This window comes from Cuculus canorus, chromosome 15 (assembly GCF_017976375.1).
Source record: "Cuculus canorus isolate bCucCan1 chromosome 15, bCucCan1.pri, whole genome shotgun sequence".
NCBI classification, from domain to species: domain Eukaryota; kingdom Metazoa; phylum Chordata; class Aves; order Cuculiformes; family Cuculidae; genus Cuculus; species Cuculus canorus.
The window spans coordinates 12630753-12648796 of record NC_071415.1 but is presented as its reverse complement, the minus strand read 5'-3'; the positions used below and the strand labels follow the sequence as shown (position 1 = coordinate 12648796).

The window sequence follows — 18044 nt, the reverse complement described above, 5'->3', positions numbered from 1 at the left end:
CATGCTGCGTGTATCACCAGCAGAGTGCTACCAGGAACAAAATGTAATGCTCAGAAACACACTCTTTACCACATTCACTGAAACTTTACAGGGTGAATGTGCAGAACGCTGGTTGCTTGGAAAACTTGCTGCTTTTCTTCCTCAAGATGTGGCTTTGTTGAGGTTTCGGAACACATGGGCTTTTATGTGCTGTTCTTGAAGTTATTCTGAGCTGAGAACCTTTAGCACTGCAGTCCTGTATCTACAGGACAGACAGAGCTTTAGTCTATCCAGCGTTAGCTCCCTTGCATGCTTTCATGTGTCAACCTTCCCACCTCAGGATGAGTTCATTCATCCTGATCTTAAAGTCCAGTTGATTTTACAGAACCCACAGCTACTATATCTCCCCTTCTGAAAAGGCTCCAGAGCAGGATACACCCCACCTTGCAGCACTGTCGACTCCAGCCCTGTGACACCAACACACCTGAGAGACAACGTGCTGGGGTGCACAGCCCTAACTCTCTGAGCAGAGCAAAGAGGAAATGGAAATGCTGGAACAAGCACTTTGGCATAGCTTCTTGGCTGGGCTAAAGGTTTATTCCTGGGATGTTGCTTTCCTGCAGACTAAGGAAAATTAAATTTAGCACTTTGCAAATAAATAGGTTAAGGCTGAAAGGACACTATTTAGGAATTTACTGCTTACAGCAGCCTCAGAGATTATAGATCCATCACCATCTATTACCTCGCTAGTTACTGCTTCCACTCTGTCTATCTTCCCCACTTACAGAGCGGTCCTTTCATCAGGTCTTTTTCTGTTCCAACTTGAAACTGTCATCACTCTAATGGAATTATATGAAGAAAAACAACTTTGGGCTGCAGTGACACTGCCAAAAAGCCAAGGACATCTCCTGTGCTTTCCCAGGACGACATGGTGAGAGCCTTGCCTGATAGAGACACACACAGATGTCTGACAACCTCCCCGGAAATGCAGCTAAACACAGCTGTTTATACATGTGTCCAAAACCTCTGGACCTCTGTGCAACTGTCAGCTGGGCCCTTCGAACACCCAGAAACACAAGTGCTTTTGTACGGGCCAGCATGTCGACAGCTGACTGCTAACCCTTGCTGCAGATTCATCGTAGCGACAGTGCACATGGCGTGACAACTAGTTCTGAATGCACCGACATGACTATAAACCCCTGCCTTGTGCTGCATTCACCATTTCCACTATCCACTTCATACAAAAATCATCTGCAGACATTCCCCTCTCCAGAGTCGGATACATCCCAGAAATGCAAAGTGACAGCTAGCACATGAAACGCTCTCCAGAGCCTTCCATTAAGACAGACAAACCCTTCAGTTTAAGGTTGAAATTTATGTCAGCTCCCCAGAATGCAGTTGGGATAGATCCATCGTTATCAGATACCTGCTTTTGCTGAAACAGAATACGGATTAGAGACAAACTAAAATTTTCAAGCCTCAGATTGATTATATTCCCTCCAAGACACAGGCAGGCAGGCAGGCTTGTCTTCTTCTCGAAGCTAATGATGCCATCAAAAGATAATCTTGGGAGCTACCAAAGCTGGAGGTCATCCTCAGCTCTTAAATCCCCTGTTTCCCTTGTGGAGAAGAAAGCAAGAACGTGATTTAGCTATGAATCCTTCTAAGACAGATTTGACATAAAATATCTTCTCGCACCTCTCCCTCAAAGGATGTTCTTACACAACTGGTAAAAAAGAAAACACATTAAATCCGAAGTCCTAAAATAAGTACTAAGTTACCTATTCTTACTGCTAACATTCACATGGGGCAGAAGGAACATTTTTTGTGTGTGGCTGTAAGGATGATTCATGTACATGTTTGTTTGAAGCAAATGTGAGAACAGGATGGGTTTTTCACTATTTCCATGAATATGAAAAGACAGTCGATACATTATTAAATCCTAACATTAATCTGTATCCATGTTAAGTATTAATTCCTTAAGCATACAGAACATAAAGAGCCGAGCTGCAAAAACTGTTGTACTGTAGCATAGGGTAGAACTCCACCAGAATCACAGCAGCCAGACGCCGTAACAAAGCTCTCCAGAAGGATTTCCAGCGTACTGTTGCATTCCGTCATCGTTCCATAGATACAGCACCAGGGCAAGGACATTTGCATTAAAAGATTCATATTGCAACACTGACAGGACAAGTTATGATCTGGAGAGTCAGCATGGCCCGTCGTGCTTAAGACCTCCCAATACTGTAAGGTGCATCAAATCTTCAAGAAACACCATGACTAAACACTTGATGCTCTTCCAACTCTCTCCAGCAATAACTGCCCCCAAACAGAGTTAGGATGCCTCAGAGGAAAGCAGGAGGTACACTCGCAGCAGTTGTTATTTTTGCTTTCCTACAAAAGGAAATATTTTCCTTTCTCAAAATGAAAATATAACAGACCTCTGTTTCAGTAAAGGTCTCAGGGAACACCCAAACACAGCAGAGACTGGGATCCCATGAAAAGCAGCTGCCTAATGAGCTTTGAAATATGGGCTCTTATCTTAAACTGGCAAGCCAGTTTGAGAGGAAGCATATTAACTGGTTTATGCAGCCCTAAATTCATGGTTAAGAGCCATGCAGTAATTGAGCATTTAGACTTTGAAGCGTGGAAGCAATACAAAGATGACAGAAGAATGTATGACTGTGAGATCCCGGCTCCCATCTCACCCTCAGTGGTGGTCCTTTGGTGGTCCTTGTGGGAAAGGGTGAACAGCCTCGATATCCAAACTAAATTTAGCCTGAAACCTTTTAAGTCTGAAATCCTAGATAATGGTATAATACAAGCATTTATATTCACAACAAATAAAGGAAAAGACCTTTATATGAGCCCAAATCCACTCTTCAGATGGAGACAATAGATGTCCCAAGAACATACCAGCATGGGAATATTTTGCCGTGTTTCCATATTTGTGAACAAGGTTTTATATACACAAACACACACCCTTTTCTCTCACTAATTACATTTCTTCCCTGGAGATTACAAAATCTTTTGCCCCAGTCAAGCACGGGTGGTAGCTATAACTCCCAAAGCAAGAGATAAATCCTAATTATATTTGCATGCAAACAACATGCTGCTTACTCAAGAAAGGAGGGAAGCAGCCACTGCCACTCACTGTCGCTAGTGGCTTTGTGCGGGCTGAGCTGTGCTGCTATGATCTGAGGGACCCACAGGCTGGTGGGTGCTTTGCTAGATGTTGTCAGCTGCATCGTTCCTCGAAGTTGTTTCCTGGAACACACAGGGAAAAGGTGAAGGAATGGTAGAAAAGCCACCTTGAACTCCCATAGCAATGCTTTGACTACATGCTCTCCGCACTAACAGCCAGTCCTCTCAGCCAGCTAAAAGGAGGCTTCAGGGATGTCCATGCAGGATCAGAAGTGGAGGAAAGAGCCACAAGAATTGCTAAAGCTCTCATTTCTCGCACCAATATGGCACAGAAAATGAGGTCATGACAGTCTTGGCACTGCTGAACACACTGACCTTGGGCAGACCCCCACAAGTAGAGAGGTGCCCAAGACTGACCCAAGGCAGGAGAGACAGCCTCTCTCCTCCTTACATCCAAATGCAGACAAATAATTGAGATTGTGGAGCAGCCAGTGAAGATAGCAGAGATGCCAGGTATCCAGAAACCCAGGACTTTTCCCCCCACAAAGGGATAAAAACCTCCAGCAAATTCCTACTCCTTTTCAGATCTAGCTTTGAACATAACCATACGCAAGCAACCAGCGGGGTTGTGGTTTGCTGACACCGCTCTGTGTGTTCTGCAAATTCGCAACAGAGCAGCCAGGGAAAGCGACAAGCGTGCATCAAAAGCTGCTTTGCAAAACACCCATTTCATGTGTGCTGCAGCAAGGCCTTTGTATTCCCCCAGCGCCCGGACTCGAAGGCTTCGCCTTTTCCTTCAAGAGCGCTGATCACACAGGCTTTAAGTAGAACATCTTTTGAAACTACCAGTCAGTGAAATAAATGAATAAATAAAATAAATTAAAAAGATTTCATGACAGTTGAAGGTGGCAGGTACCCACAAGAAAAGGAAAGGAGCAGCAGTGCCGCCCCCGGCCCACGCTGGCCGCACTGCGTGCCTGAGGGACAATTTGCTGTGTCCATTCACATATAATAAAAGCTGGAGCATCGGTTACACCCCCAACCCAGTCACATACAGTTTCCGCACTGCAGAACATTGTGAAAAGCCTCTTGAACCCCCGTGGAAGTCCATGAATGGCAACACCCTGCACCCAGGTGAGAGAGATGGAGAAAACCAGAAGGTCAAGTGACCTAGAGCAAAGCCACATAGCAGCTTAGAGGTAGAGATGGGAATGAGACTCCAGGAGGGGTTTTGCTTACGTCCCCTCTGCTTTATCTGTTATTTAACACTGTCTTCGTCTCATGGTGTGTAAACACAGTCCTGTCAGCCCACAAAGTCCTTTGTAAGCTGTTCAAATACAGCAGCGGGAGAAGGCAGACATCCTCTCCCGAGTCCTCCCGCAGGGAGACCAAGCACAGCCAGCAACAAGAACAACCCTTCTTCGGCAAACTGCCATCACGCAGGTGCTGGGAATGTAGAGGGAGAAAAGGAAGGTGAGGCTTTTATTGTAGCAGGTGAGGCAGCTGAGATCTGTTCGGCCTCCTGCTAACTCACAGTAACACAGCAGCAGCTTCGCTGTTGGGCACAGGGCTGTCTGGCAATGCCACACGGATGGAGTCAGCAGATGCCTGGTTTGGGTCACAGAGCTCCGCGATCTACCCCGTGTGCTGTCCTACCCCGTGTATCCCACCAGGGCCTCATATGCTGCTACACCAGCCTGGACGCTCTGGTTTAGATTCTCATCAGCGGCTTTCACTCCATGTTGGTGCACGTAACTCTCCCTGGAAAGCACAAGCTGCCTCTCCCATTCCATTAAATAAGAGATTTTCATGAAGGAAGAGGAGATTTTTGAGTGAGTTCAATTGCAAACTTGTTGTTTAAAAAAAAAAAAAAAAGCGTATTCCAGAAATTCTGTTACTTATTGTTATTGCAGAATCATAGAATCACTTAGGTTGGAAAAGCCCTTTAAGATCATAGAGTCAAACCATAAACCTGAACCAACTGAGTCTATCAGAAACCATGGAAACAGCTGCTGAGGTCCATCAGTTGGGATGGCTGATGCCTGCTGTGTCCCGTTGTCTGGATGTGGCCATCAGCAGTACTGACAGGGATGGTAACATACATCAGGTGCAGAATTTGTGGGAATAACTCAAACCCTCCCTTTATTAGTGCCTCACTCCTTTGGCTGAGAGAGGGGCAGCACAGACAGAAGGAGGCAGAGCTCTCTCTGGGGTTTCCTTCCCCCCTTGCTGTGGGTGTGATGGAGCTCATGGAAAGGAAACTGCAAAAACAACTCAGTGGCCAACAGTTGATGATTATGAAGCAAACAGGGAAATGCAGAGGAACAGCCTGAATCTCAGATGGCATCTGCAAGCCAACCTCACATTTTCTGCCTGAAAAGAGGCCTTGTTTTTGTTTTGTTGTTTGTTTTTTTTTTTCTTTGAAGTGAGGGGTTGTGTATCTGCCTCACAGCATAACGCATCAGTCACTCCAACAGAGAGGAAAACTTGAACTCATTGCTGTTACCTGCTGCACCCATCAGCAAGACAAATCTCTGACCTTTCAGAAAGCTTCACATGTACCATCCTCCCACAAATCAGGAAAGACTCAGTCATTGGAATAATTCCCCAACATCACCGGCATTAATTACCTGCATGGATGGGCTTACCCTGGCAGACTCAAAGACGTGGCAGGGAAGGGGAGGAAGTGGTGCCAATGCAATGGAAACTGGTATCGCGCCAGACCAACAGGTAACATGGAAACATATTCCCCAGCCCAAAGCTGCTCCGTGTTCCCCATCAGCAGTCTCTTTATCCTCACAACAGCTAGTGACATTGGCAGGAGCATCATCCCCCTCATACAGATGGGAATTGGAGGCAGAGAAAGAGCATTAAGTTTGCTCAGCTGAAACAAGGCTTCAGCCCAGCCTCCCGAAGTCTTGGAGCAGCATCTTTTTGCTCAGAAATGCTATGGTAAAAAGAAAACCTTTTGTCAGATATTCCCCGATTTCACTATCCTCAAGGTGACTGGTTTCATTTGAAGAAACCCTACCCTGCCCTAGGGGACAAGCAGTTGTCTAGGGAAGCTCACGCAGTAAGAGAGAAACTGTTTGGGGAAGAAAAAAAGCATGAGAAAAAGCAGAATAAGATGAAGGCAGTAGAAAGAATTAAAGTTAGTTCCTAACATAAAACAAGCTGCTACAACACCTGAAAGAAAAGGATGCGTAGGAAGTTTAAATACAAGATTCAATGCTGTAACGCCATAGATGGCTCAATAGCTCCTATTTTAGAGCTGCTGATTAATGCAACCCAAGATGGGTCTTGCTGACCCTTCCAGGAATCCCAGTGCAATCATCTCGCAGAAAGGCATCATGCTCGCCCAGCGACAGCAGGCGCTCCCAGAGCTGAGAAGAAATCAACTCTCTAGCAACCACACGGGAAAATTGAAAACAAAATATAAAAATAAAATAACTTGTAATTAACAAGAATGAGGAGTTAACAGAGGCCTACAATCTCTAATCAATCTCTTGCTGCCTGGCCTGCTCCACCGATGAGCCCCATTGTTATTTTTGATTGTGTGTGCAAGAGTGCGAGACGGCTGCTGGAAGAATAGCACTCCATCAAAATTGTGATTTCTCTCTCCTCTCGAGACTCATCAACGCTGAGGAGGAGGAGAGAGGAGAAGATAGAGATGTAAAAAGAAACAAACAGCTAGAACATGCTCCTCAGAGGTACTCCGCTGGGTTCAAGGAGAAAATAACCGAAACTGCAGGTATGCCAAGTGTGTAGACTCAGATCCAGAGCTCCCAACAGTGCTGTTGGATTCGAGATGAAACAAGAGCACTCAGGTGAGTAAAAGTAAGCCCTGGAGAAACCATTCTGCTCATTTTGAGCCGTACATTGTTCACTGGTGCCCTGACCAACCTGATGCTAAGACTACGCTGGAATCTCAGCAGACTGGACTCTCTCCGCACGTTTAAGCACGAGTTTTGTCTCCCCCCCTTCAGCCAGCAGTTTCTCAGCATAATTTTATGTTTGAGGAAGAGCCTCTGAGGTCTGCCTTATTCAATCCAGTCTCATTTCCCTCCTCAAGAAAAGAGAACTAAACTATTACTTCTTGTCCACATAGCTGCTCTACTGCATTTTGAACGCCTCGTCAGTACAACGGCAACAGGATGACAGGATACACAAGCGATGAGGCAAACAAAGGGCGACTGGGAAGGTAACAGTGGTATCTGTCCTTCCACTGCACCCTTTTGCCGTACAAAGCCTTTGTCCCTTTCACCTTGCTACGTTCCGCCTCTGCGCCCACGGTGAACCACATCAGAAGCAAGTGCCCACTTTTCAGACTGCCTCGAGGTTTGAGAGTGACCGTTCCCCTCATGGATCTGCAAACCAACTCTTTCTGTAACTCCTTAAAAAGAGGCATGCATCCAAGACACTGTGACGCACTGGCTGTTAATTTAACAGGTTGCAGAAACGCTGTTGATTTTATTACCATATTACCAATCCAACAGGACACCAATAAAGGTTTTATTCTGCAGCAAGAAGTGCCAGCCCTGTAGCTCGCAACATTCTCAAGCAGTATCATGATGTTTCTGGGTTTGTTTGCTGTCTGCTGCCTTAGGTATTCTCTTTCAAAGCATCCAGTCTACCATCTTGGGAATGCTCTTCCAACTGCCACTGGTGTTTGGGTTTCCATTTGATAAATTTGACAGAAAATAACAACACAGCCAAGACCTCGAAGCAGACGGAATTCTGTACTCTGCAAGACTGAGCTCTGAGGATATAAAAATACCTGTCTAAAGGCAGCCTTTTGGCCAAGAGTATTTATGAGCTCAGACACAAAACGCTGCTGCAGCACTGGGAAGTGTTTGTCTGTTTTAACTTCCTTACCATCCAACTCAGACCCACGTAATTTGTACATGAATTACTACAAAATCTGAGCACTCCTTCTGAGAAAGTAGAGGGATCTGAAACCAAAAAGGTTGCAAACACCACATTTGATGTAGCTCTTACCTAGGATCACATCGATTGCCTTTTCAGTCCAGGATCCTACCAAGAATAGCGACCAACACTCCATTCATGCCACGACAGTTGAACGTTGCCAGCAGCAAACCATATGTAGGCACAACCCAGAAAATAAGCAACATACGCAGATATTGTCTTCCTAACGTGTGTATTAGAGGTTGCCTTTACACCTGAAAGCAGAGTGCTCTGTGTGTCCATACTTAAGTTAAATGTAAGCATTTAATGTAAACTAGGTATTGTGTGTCCACAAAGGTATCTCAACATTTTAGAAAACCTACTGAGCGCTGAGCTCCTGCTCTCAGGAGCAGCTTGAAGCTACAGGGTCTACAAAACAACACATTTTCCATTCTTTTCATTTTAAATTGATTGGCTTCAAATACCTTGGCTGAGTCTGTCTCTCCAGGCACACAGAAAGAAAAAAGCCCATGATTTAATTTCTCTACACTGTTTGTTCATTTGCACAAGTGTCTCCAAATCATCTCCTCTTCAAATTTGACCAGTCTTTCTGTTTACTAAAAGACTTTGTCTGAAACAATTGTCATTGCCTTCCTAAAGACCTCATTTCCTTACTCTCATTCAGGATCCACCCAGAGACAAAGGTAAACAGCGTGATGTACACACAGCCAAGCAATGACATCCTGGTTTGCCACTGCTAAGTTGGCTAAGCTGATTTTGAGGCTCCTCAGCAATGTTTGTTTTAAAAGATATATGTAATAGGTTGTTATAAAGGGAGTCAATGCAGTTCATGGATCTCTCGCGGGTGGTCTGGCCCAGACACACCAGCCAAGCATTATGCAGAAGGCAAAGTCTGTGTCGTGCCCTAACAAATCTAATGTACCAGCCACGGTAACAGAATATGAAACTGTCAAGTGCCCCAATAACTATAATGCATTACATCCCACAAAAAAATCATTAGAAACTAAACTCCTGGTGAGGAATCCGTAACACCACTTTCCACAGCATTTAATTAAAAGAATAAAAAAAGAGCAAACAAGCGAGAGCGAGCTGTGAAGTCTGAGATGCGCTTTGCTGCCTACGCGCTCACACACAGAGGGTCTGAAAATCACTGGAACATCCTTCAAGTTGATGAGCTCATCTGTTGCATCAATACCTATCACCAACAAATACTGATATGTTTTCATTGGAATTCAGTGCTCATTTACAGATGCAGTCATTTACATTCGCAGCATGACATTGTGATTAACCCTTTCATTGAAGCTATAATTCCAATTAATGCAAATTGGCTGGACGCATACAGCCTGTAGATAATAAGCTCTACTACGGTAACAGCATACCTTGGTCAGGAATACCAAGCACATCTTTCATCTTCATTTAGCTTTGAAGGGGTTCCATTATAGTAGCTCCTATCACATCCCTGCTATCGAAGCCTCACAGAAAATTAAATGCCACCAGCAGTGCTACTGAAATATACCCTAAAGTTTACAGGCAAGCTACAGAAGCTTGTAAAGTGCCAGGGGACTTCTCCGGTTTAATTATATGAACCCTATTCCATAAATCGCTTGAATGGAATAAATACAAATAGCATTTCCTGCTTTGTGACCTCTTTGGGTTAACGAAATGCACACAAACACCCACACTCTGCCATGGCTGAGAAATTCCACAGCATAAACACACAACCTTGCTGGAAGCCGTAGTCAGGATTCAAGCCTTGGTACATACACGAGAACCAACCAGCTGCCTGGACTCAGCAAGGAAATAATTTGTTGTTTATATTCAAGCGCTATTCTAAGCTGCAGATGGTGAGAATTGTCATGATTTACTAAACAGGGAGAAAGTGTAAGATTTTGTTGTTCAGGCTCTAATTAGCAAATCTCCTCCACTAGAGAGGTGAGTGAGGCAAGAGAGGCTGAAGAATTCCACGAATCAATAAGCAGCCCACTCTTGGCTTTGGGATATGCGAGACCTTGAAACTCTACCTGGTGACACTTGCCACTATCATCTGGACATACCTGGGAACGAAGACTTGAGTGAAGAAGAAAAAGTAGGAAGAATGTTTAGAGAGAGAGGAATCCATTATTGGTTACTCATTCTCTTGCTTGTACATTATTTCTATTGCCCTGACATGGAAGGAGAATTTGATCCTACTGAAGGAAAAGCTCTGAGAAGCCAGTTGGCTCTTGTTCATGTGGCCAGGATGGAATTTTCTCATGTTTTCTCAATTTTCTCCGAGTACACCATCTCTCCTACAATGCAGAAAGAACTGTGAGCTGTACTGTCTGGGAATGGCATCCAACAGACTCTTCAGGAGTCTGCTGGTTTCACACACCAAACATTTCACACTACAGGTGTGAGCACAGGCCTCTGGAGGTCTTAGAGCTAACAGCACTGCACCATCTCAATAGAGAACTGTTTCCAGGATTCGAGGACAGCACCTCAAAACCAATAGAGTTCTCCCCCCGGACACCGAACTTCCTTTTCTGCTGCCATTTGTCTCAGTTAGTCCAGAAACCTCATAAGGCCAAGCAGCACAACTGTTTTGGGAATATCTTCCTAGTTCCACTAAGGATCCTAGATGTCTAAAACTTATACTCACTTGCTTCATTTGGCAATTTGTTTCTTTTCTGAGGCTCTGAAGTTGCAAAACAGGAAAACATTTGTCCTCTTGTGTAAAGAAACAACACTGCAGCAATCCACACGCAGCAGCAGGTCTGCAGAAACAGAACTTCTCTCGGTCCTGCGTATAGAGGTCCCTCCTTGCCCTGAACACCTCCAAAACCCCCCATCCTTCTCGTGAATGAGACTCACCCCAGGGGGATCAGTAGGAGGCAGGTATGATTTTACATGTCAGTTGTGTTTGCCACCGAGGAGGAAAAAGTTCTCCCACTGACCTGTAAGCTTAGGCTGCTGACACTTGAACCAACGCAAAGTGGAACTTAACAGCTTGACAACTCTAATGTCACACCGCCGTGTCTCTAAAGCATCAGCCCAACTGTGCTAGCTGGAAGGCAATGCAGAAGAAAAACAGCACCCATCAAGCCAGAACCCAACCTCAGACCACCCAGCTAGACCAATAAAGGTATCAGACTAGCAGAAGACAAACTATTATTGCTACTCATCTGTGCTGTTCGCATAAATGGCACTTCACACACACAAGGATGAGTTGCTGCTCAAAAGCTATTCCGATTTACATAAAGACAAGATGATGCCATGCAGACAAGCCAGAGGATAGCAAAGACGGTAAGGATGTATATCTCATAGTGAAGCAAGGATGAAACCTTGATGGTTACGTAAGGTTTTATTGCCGCGGCATATATAACCAATGATTTAAAAAGGTGAAATGCAAGGCCAGATTCCTTAGGTATTACGCATATATAGTCTCTTCTTTTCACTCCTGACTTTGATATATAAGTGGGAGACCAGATGCCAAACCTTCTAAGGTAATTTTTTAAAAGAACAAAAGGATCTTTACTTCCCTTGTAAGGAAAACTGTCGCACAGCACGGGGGCAGTGATTTTCCAGTCTAATCACTGGGAAAGAGTGAATACATTCCGGCATGCTGAAAACCAAGAACCTAAAGAAGCAAGTACAGCGAAGGGTGCGCAAACCTACCTTAAAAACCAGGCAATCCCCTTGGTGCTCAGCATAAATGGAGGTGAGTCGATACTGGTTCTCAGTCGTGATGTCGATCTGGTATCCTGTTAGTGTGTAGCACACCTTGCGAAACTCCTGAATCTTGGTCTGGAAAACTTCTTTCAGACGCTGGTTTTTGAGTTCTGCACTTTCCACTTGCTTCTTCAGCTCTAGGTAGGGAAGAAAACAGGTACTTTCTAATATGCCTTCAGCACAGAGTCTTTGTGCCTTATTTACAGCGTTAGCCAAACTAAGTGAATTGAAAAGGTTAATTACATTTTTAAAAAGTGAATTAAGCAGGCAAAGTAAAGAAATAGGCAAGCCGGATTCCTTTCCTCCTGCCCCCCCGTCCCAATCATAAGATGATAAAATGAGGAGTAAGGAAAACAGATGCGTCTCGGTGGAATGGATTTTTCTTCTGCTCAACCAGCCTTTTAACAACATACCACAAAATTCGAAACCACAACATCCATTTCCCCACATGCACACATCCGATTTTTTCCACGGAACCCCAGAGAAGGGTGTTAGGCTACAGGAAGCAAGAAAGTGGAAAAATGGCAAAAAATATGCCTCTGTATGGTTGCATGAGGAGGAAGCTGCCTATAAGGGAAATATCTTCCCATGTACTCTCGACTTGACTGCAAGTGCTTTGATCTCAAAATGACACACTGCTTAGGAATCCCTTAAGATTTGGGAAGGGGCTTTTATTGTGATAAAAAGCCTGAAGAGTGCCACTGCCTCTTTGCGTTTGCTACCTTAACTGGACTAGTCCCTAGAAGAGAGGTCCTGTGGGACTGCCTGCCACTCACCCTGTGTTTTATTGCTACAAAGGGAGCTGCCAGCACTGTGAATCCTTCAAGAGGATACACAACAATTACCATGAATCTTTCACCCAAGGTGCCTTCCGAGTAATTAAGCCTCAATTTATCCCCCCATTAATTACAGAGATTGGCTTTACTTTAATATACACTAGAGATGTCTCCCAAGTCAGCCTGTTTTATCAACACTGCAGCCCAGGGTTAGGAAAAAAACTGACTCTCTCTAACAGCAAACAAATAGACTTCCTCACTCAGATACCTCTTAGTCATTCTGAGGTTTAGGGCTTTTGTCTGTGCTCTCAGAGACATAATTGCAGCACATGTAGGCCATATATATCTTTATTTTAGCTAGTTGAGGGGCCAGCACTAGTGCAGCAGAAACTTCAGTGCAAAGTGACAGCTTGACTACGAAGGAAGGATTTCGGCTGGGCTTACACAGCCCATGCTAAAGTATTGTTGTTTTCCAAGTGAGTTGGAGAAGCTTTTGCTTACATATTTGTCAAAAAGCGTTTCCTCCCAAGCACAGCACAGGAAGCACGTAGAATGGTAACTATGAGGCCATGGGCTTGCCTGAGGTTCACCTCTGAGCAGCTACAAGTGCACCAGGAGAAAGCGAGTCTCCTCTCATCCTCGTACCGCTTTAGTTAGGCAACACTGAGTGGGACAGGAGATAATTCAACATGTTAAGTTAAAGTGCATTAAATGCCACTGAGGATGCCCCTGCTCAGAAGTACTTTGGCCTTAATCCAATTCAGCTTAATTCCCAGGCAAGGACAGGAACTCTTTAATGGTTAAAGAGAACTACATGTCCCTTTACTTCTGAATGAGAGCATCCAGCCAGGAAGAGTGAACACTGGCCAACTCCTTACCTTTGCTTAATTCAGCTCTACCTGCCCGAATGGCTTGTAGAGATAATGTACAAGCAAAGTATTTCCTTTAATCTGGGTCTTCTCCCCAGCTGTATCTCACTTCATCAGGGAAGCAAGCCAGTCTTGTTCATTAAAACATTGCTATACAGGGAACCCCCCCCAAATGCTGGGGGATGCGAGGTAAGCACAGTATCCAAACCCTGCTTACAAGCCCAAAGGGGTTGGGCTCATCACTGCCCTTGCTCATAAGCTTGAAAAGTCTGTGTCTTTCTCGACCATCCACCTTCCCATTCCTACAAAACTCAGCACTTCATGATTAACTCAACCCTTCCATGGATTGTTACAACCTTTTCCCCATCATCTCAGCTGGCTCTCATCTTTGACTAATCAAGTAATCAGCCTCTGAAACCAGGAGGTTAATTGGCAGCTCTGACCTCAATATTCTCACAGTCTTCATTCAGCTATGCAACTGTTAAGGACAAAATCCTATATATGAAAGTAAAAACTCAGTGACCACACTGCAGTGGTAAATAACATTTTGCCACTGCCAGAGACAGCACTGCCTTTAATATATCACACATGTCCGACAGCGATATTTTTTTTCCCTAATAAATGCAGCCTAGCCTTGGAAAAGTAAATCTGCCTTTTCCTACCGGATCTTGGAGGCTGCCTTTCCGCACTTTTACAACCTTGGGGGTGGATGGCACCCTAATTCATTAACTTCTTGAACAGCTTTCCTTATTGATGAAGAGTTAGCACCTATTCCGCTGTTCAGTCTCTCTGACTTGGTACTGTTAGGGGCCATCAAGAGCATCCTCACAGCCACTGGGTTACAGCCTTATCAGCCACCCAGCAGCGCTGGCCTAGTTAGACCATAACCATGTGAATCTCGAATAGCAACTAAGTGATGGTAACCGCTTTCCTCCACTACCCTCAGGGTGAAAAAGGAAAAACTCTGCCTACAATCAGTCTTTTATGCAAGAAATTCTGAGCTTTTCAATGTAACTGAAGGACTAGCAAACATTCACTCCCAACAGCATGCCCTCACCTCCTCCCTGCTGTTCCTCCTGGCCCTCTTTCCAGCGCCTGCGGCAGTTTTGGTGTATTACCGCGTCAGCCATCCAGGCTGAAGGAATTCATCTGCATGAAAAAAAACCTTATCTCCTTGTTAGAAATGTCTTGTGTCAGCCACTGGCACAAGGTGCTGAACTCGGTAGCTGCTAATGTAGATGGCAGCTGAATGTGCCAGCACCAGCCAGGGACAGGATAAAGCCTTGTCATCTCTTCCACGGCTCCACTAGCAAATCTCCAACTGTTTCTTTACCTTGGAGATTTGGCATTAAAAAACAAGCAGGCACGGGACACCATAGGAACATTGAAGTTTGCAACTGCCCCCAGCAAAAGGTCTGTTGAACTTCGATGGTAAAACAGAGATTGCTCTTCCTTTACGCCAAATTAAATTGCAGTCATCAATAGTTCAGCTAGAGCAACTGCTGATGCCTACCTCCTGCGGTATCCCGTGGAAACAATCCAACTAGGGGCTACTGCCAGACGAACTCAGGACAGCACTCCGCACTGGGACTACTCCCCTGCTTTCCTTTGAGGGCTTTGCCAACACAACCAAGCAGCCACATTGTGAGGAGGATTCACAGAAAAGTAACTTGGGAGGAAGGTAAACTGAGACCTGAAAAATGGAGGATGCGTCCCCACTGGTGAAACAAAGCCATTTGAGATGCACTAAGATATTTTTCACATCTTCCCACCACACTTCTGCACAAAAGACATTTCCTATAGGTTTTGGGTTGTATCACTATCTAGGACACCTTAGGGTGTCTAAAATGGCATAGGAGGTCTGTTTTAGCAGCCTCTCTGCCCACGTATTGCTCTGGTGCTGCAGATTCCCTGCACCCAGCAGCTGCACAAGCATCCAGTAATTAATCTTTCTAATATTCCCCCCACCAAGTGAAGATGTTAAGCTAAGAGGCAGCTCATTGTTTGCTCCAAGTCTGAATTCAAAGATGTGATGGCACTAATTCTTAAGCCTCACCTAATGCCGCTAATTCCCGCCAAATTTCTAGCACTGTCAGGAAAAATTGATTTAAAAGTCATCATTTCCACAGAATGCAATTCAGCGTATTTCAAAACAATGTTTAAGGCACAGCCGTAGAGGCCACTGAACAGAGGGAGCTCCTTTCGGGATGGGTTGAGATACATGAACCGAGCAGGTTTCTGATGACAGCAGTACTGTTTCCACCCGTTTTATCTACCACCTACAGAACACCCAATGTCTTCATCCTTTAGGATCTTTTAAAACATTTGGAGCATTAGGTTTAATTATAACTTTGAAAGGCAGCGTTTGAAAACAAGAATCCCTGTACTTATTAGCGCAGTCGTGTGAGGTCCCATGTTCTTTTAGACTTGCACAAAACAGGTGAGAGGAGGTGCAGGTGTGCTCTGCAGAAACCATGGATGGGGAAAGTCACACCATAACCATCCTTCACCAGAGAGAAGAGATGCTGAAGCATCCCCCACTGAAGCGTTAACAAAACCAATCAGAACTGAGAAAATAAAAGATTAGGCAGGTTACGCCTTGGTCAAGGATAGCTGGCTGTTTACTTTGCCTGGAAAAAAAAAGAAATAAAGGAGGAGAACAAAGAGAACAGGAAAATACATGGAAATCATACTGCCCCATCTCCTCTGTATTCAGGCCAAGAGTATGTACAAGAAGTTGCCTGCCCAGAAGGGTTTGAAGGGGGAAAAAAAATCCTCACTGAAAAAAAAAATCATTTATCTGTTACAAAATTAGTATTTCCAAATGATTAACTTCCCCCTAATGATGCTGCTTCTCGAAACACCTTGTATTTTCACCCACTTATATCGACTTTAATGAATAATTCAAACTATTTTGGATAAATAAATAAAATATGAATTGGGCTTTTTTGGTCTTATATTGAAAATGTCACTGCCTTTTATTCCGTTGCTTTTACACTCCTTACATCTGAAAATGTTCACAGCTGCCTGGAAATACCACAGCTTTGGCTCTTGCTCCCAGTTCAGCCAGGTCAATCGATAGCAATAGCAGTCTCTATACCCAAAAAAACCAAATCCACGCTTAACCTTTTCCCCAGGGAAAGAGGGGGAAACAAAGTGGCTTTCACCATGGCAAAAGTGGCATGAAATTAAATGTATCACTAGTCTTCTCCACAAAACCACACATTTGTTCTGCCTGTCCTCGAAGATGCCACAAGCCATGGAGCTGCATTAATTCAGTTGCGATCCCAGCTAATATTTCTCTCTCACAGAAAGGCCTGAAGTCTGTTCAACTCTCCATTAAAGGTTACTTTCCCTTAGAAACATGTTAGGGGGTCACTCGGTCCAATACGCACAGGATAAAGTACTTACACATGAATTCCCATCCCTGCTGGCCTTGCCAGAACACCTCAGGTGCCAAAGCTGCTACGGAGGACGTTGTGTTTTCACCAACCCTGCTCTTTTTAAGCACAGGCTGATTATGTTTGCAGCCCAAAGGAGGGATGCCAGTACCACCCTCTTCTCACAAGGCCCATAATGGGAAGAGGGAATGCTATTTGCTCAATTTCAAGAAGCAAGGCCACAATTATGCTCATTCTCTCCCACCTAGACAAGCTGCTTCTCTCCATTTCTGTAACCCTGTGCCTGCCATGCAATGTCACCCTTCAACCACTCCCATTTGTACCCCCAAACTGTAATTACACTCTCCTATTGCAGGTCTGTCCGTCCCATCCGAATCCCTGGAACCCTAACTCTGCCCTTCTGCACCCAAAATCCTTCCAGTCATTCCTCTGTTCAAATCCCGAGCCGAAATTTTCTCTTCTAGCTTTAGTTTATGAGGAACAAAGTGTGAAAAGAATCCTGTGATATTCTGTGAAGGACACAATATAAAAATAAATTGTATCATATTAAACAAAGGCGAGTAGAAGAGCCGAGCGTTTTCTGATGTAGGCAAGTTTATGACCGTCGCTTTTGAGAAATAAAATTCGTTTTGCTAGATTTTATGGGGGTGTTTTATGCCCTGGGGGGAATGGGACCACGCAACCTGACCAGCGTGCAGCCCCACGTCACCCACACCCAACCTTATGGTCTGACAGACCGGAACCGGGCTGTGCAAAACTTGCCATTTGTGATATTACAACCACGAATTAGAACTTTTCTTGAAGGTAAAAACAGTTTTATATTCAACAGACTGCGCCGGCTGTTCAATTTTAAACCTAAGTGGTATTTATTTGATCAGTCAACACTGGTTTATTTTTAAACTGTGTATGTACCGTATGGTTCAGCGCACCTCCCAGCCCCCTTCTCCAGCCACCAGCTTGCCCTTCTAGCAGCTCAGGGAAGAGTTTCCAAAGGCAGCACGTTACAAGTAAAGGTCTCTACCACCATGGCCAACTACAGCCCTTGCACTGCCCAAGAACACTCCCACCAAGCAAATTTCCTCACTGTTTCCCTTCATCGAAGATGCTGGTCCCAAGCCTCCATCTAAGATAACCTTTACAAGGGTACCACTGTTTGGAAAGAAATCCATAATTAACCTTTATCCTCAGATGACCTGCAGAAAGTGGAAGAGGACATCAGAACGCTAGGGTGAAAGAAGCAG

At 44.7% G+C, this 18044-nt stretch overlaps 1 protein-coding gene across 1 annotated transcript in view; it reads right to left on the bottom strand.

Annotated features, from left to right (window-relative positions):
• Positions 1 to 18044, bottom strand: part of MAD1L1 (mitotic arrest deficient 1 like 1) — a 366287-nt gene that overhangs the window by 81302 nt on the left and 266941 nt on the right. The window contains exon 17 of the mRNA XM_054081023.1: positions 11704 to 11894. Coding sequence (XP_053936998.1) covers positions 11704 to 11894 — 191 coding nt within the window. The remainder of the gene's footprint in view (positions 1 to 11703; positions 11895 to 18044) is intronic.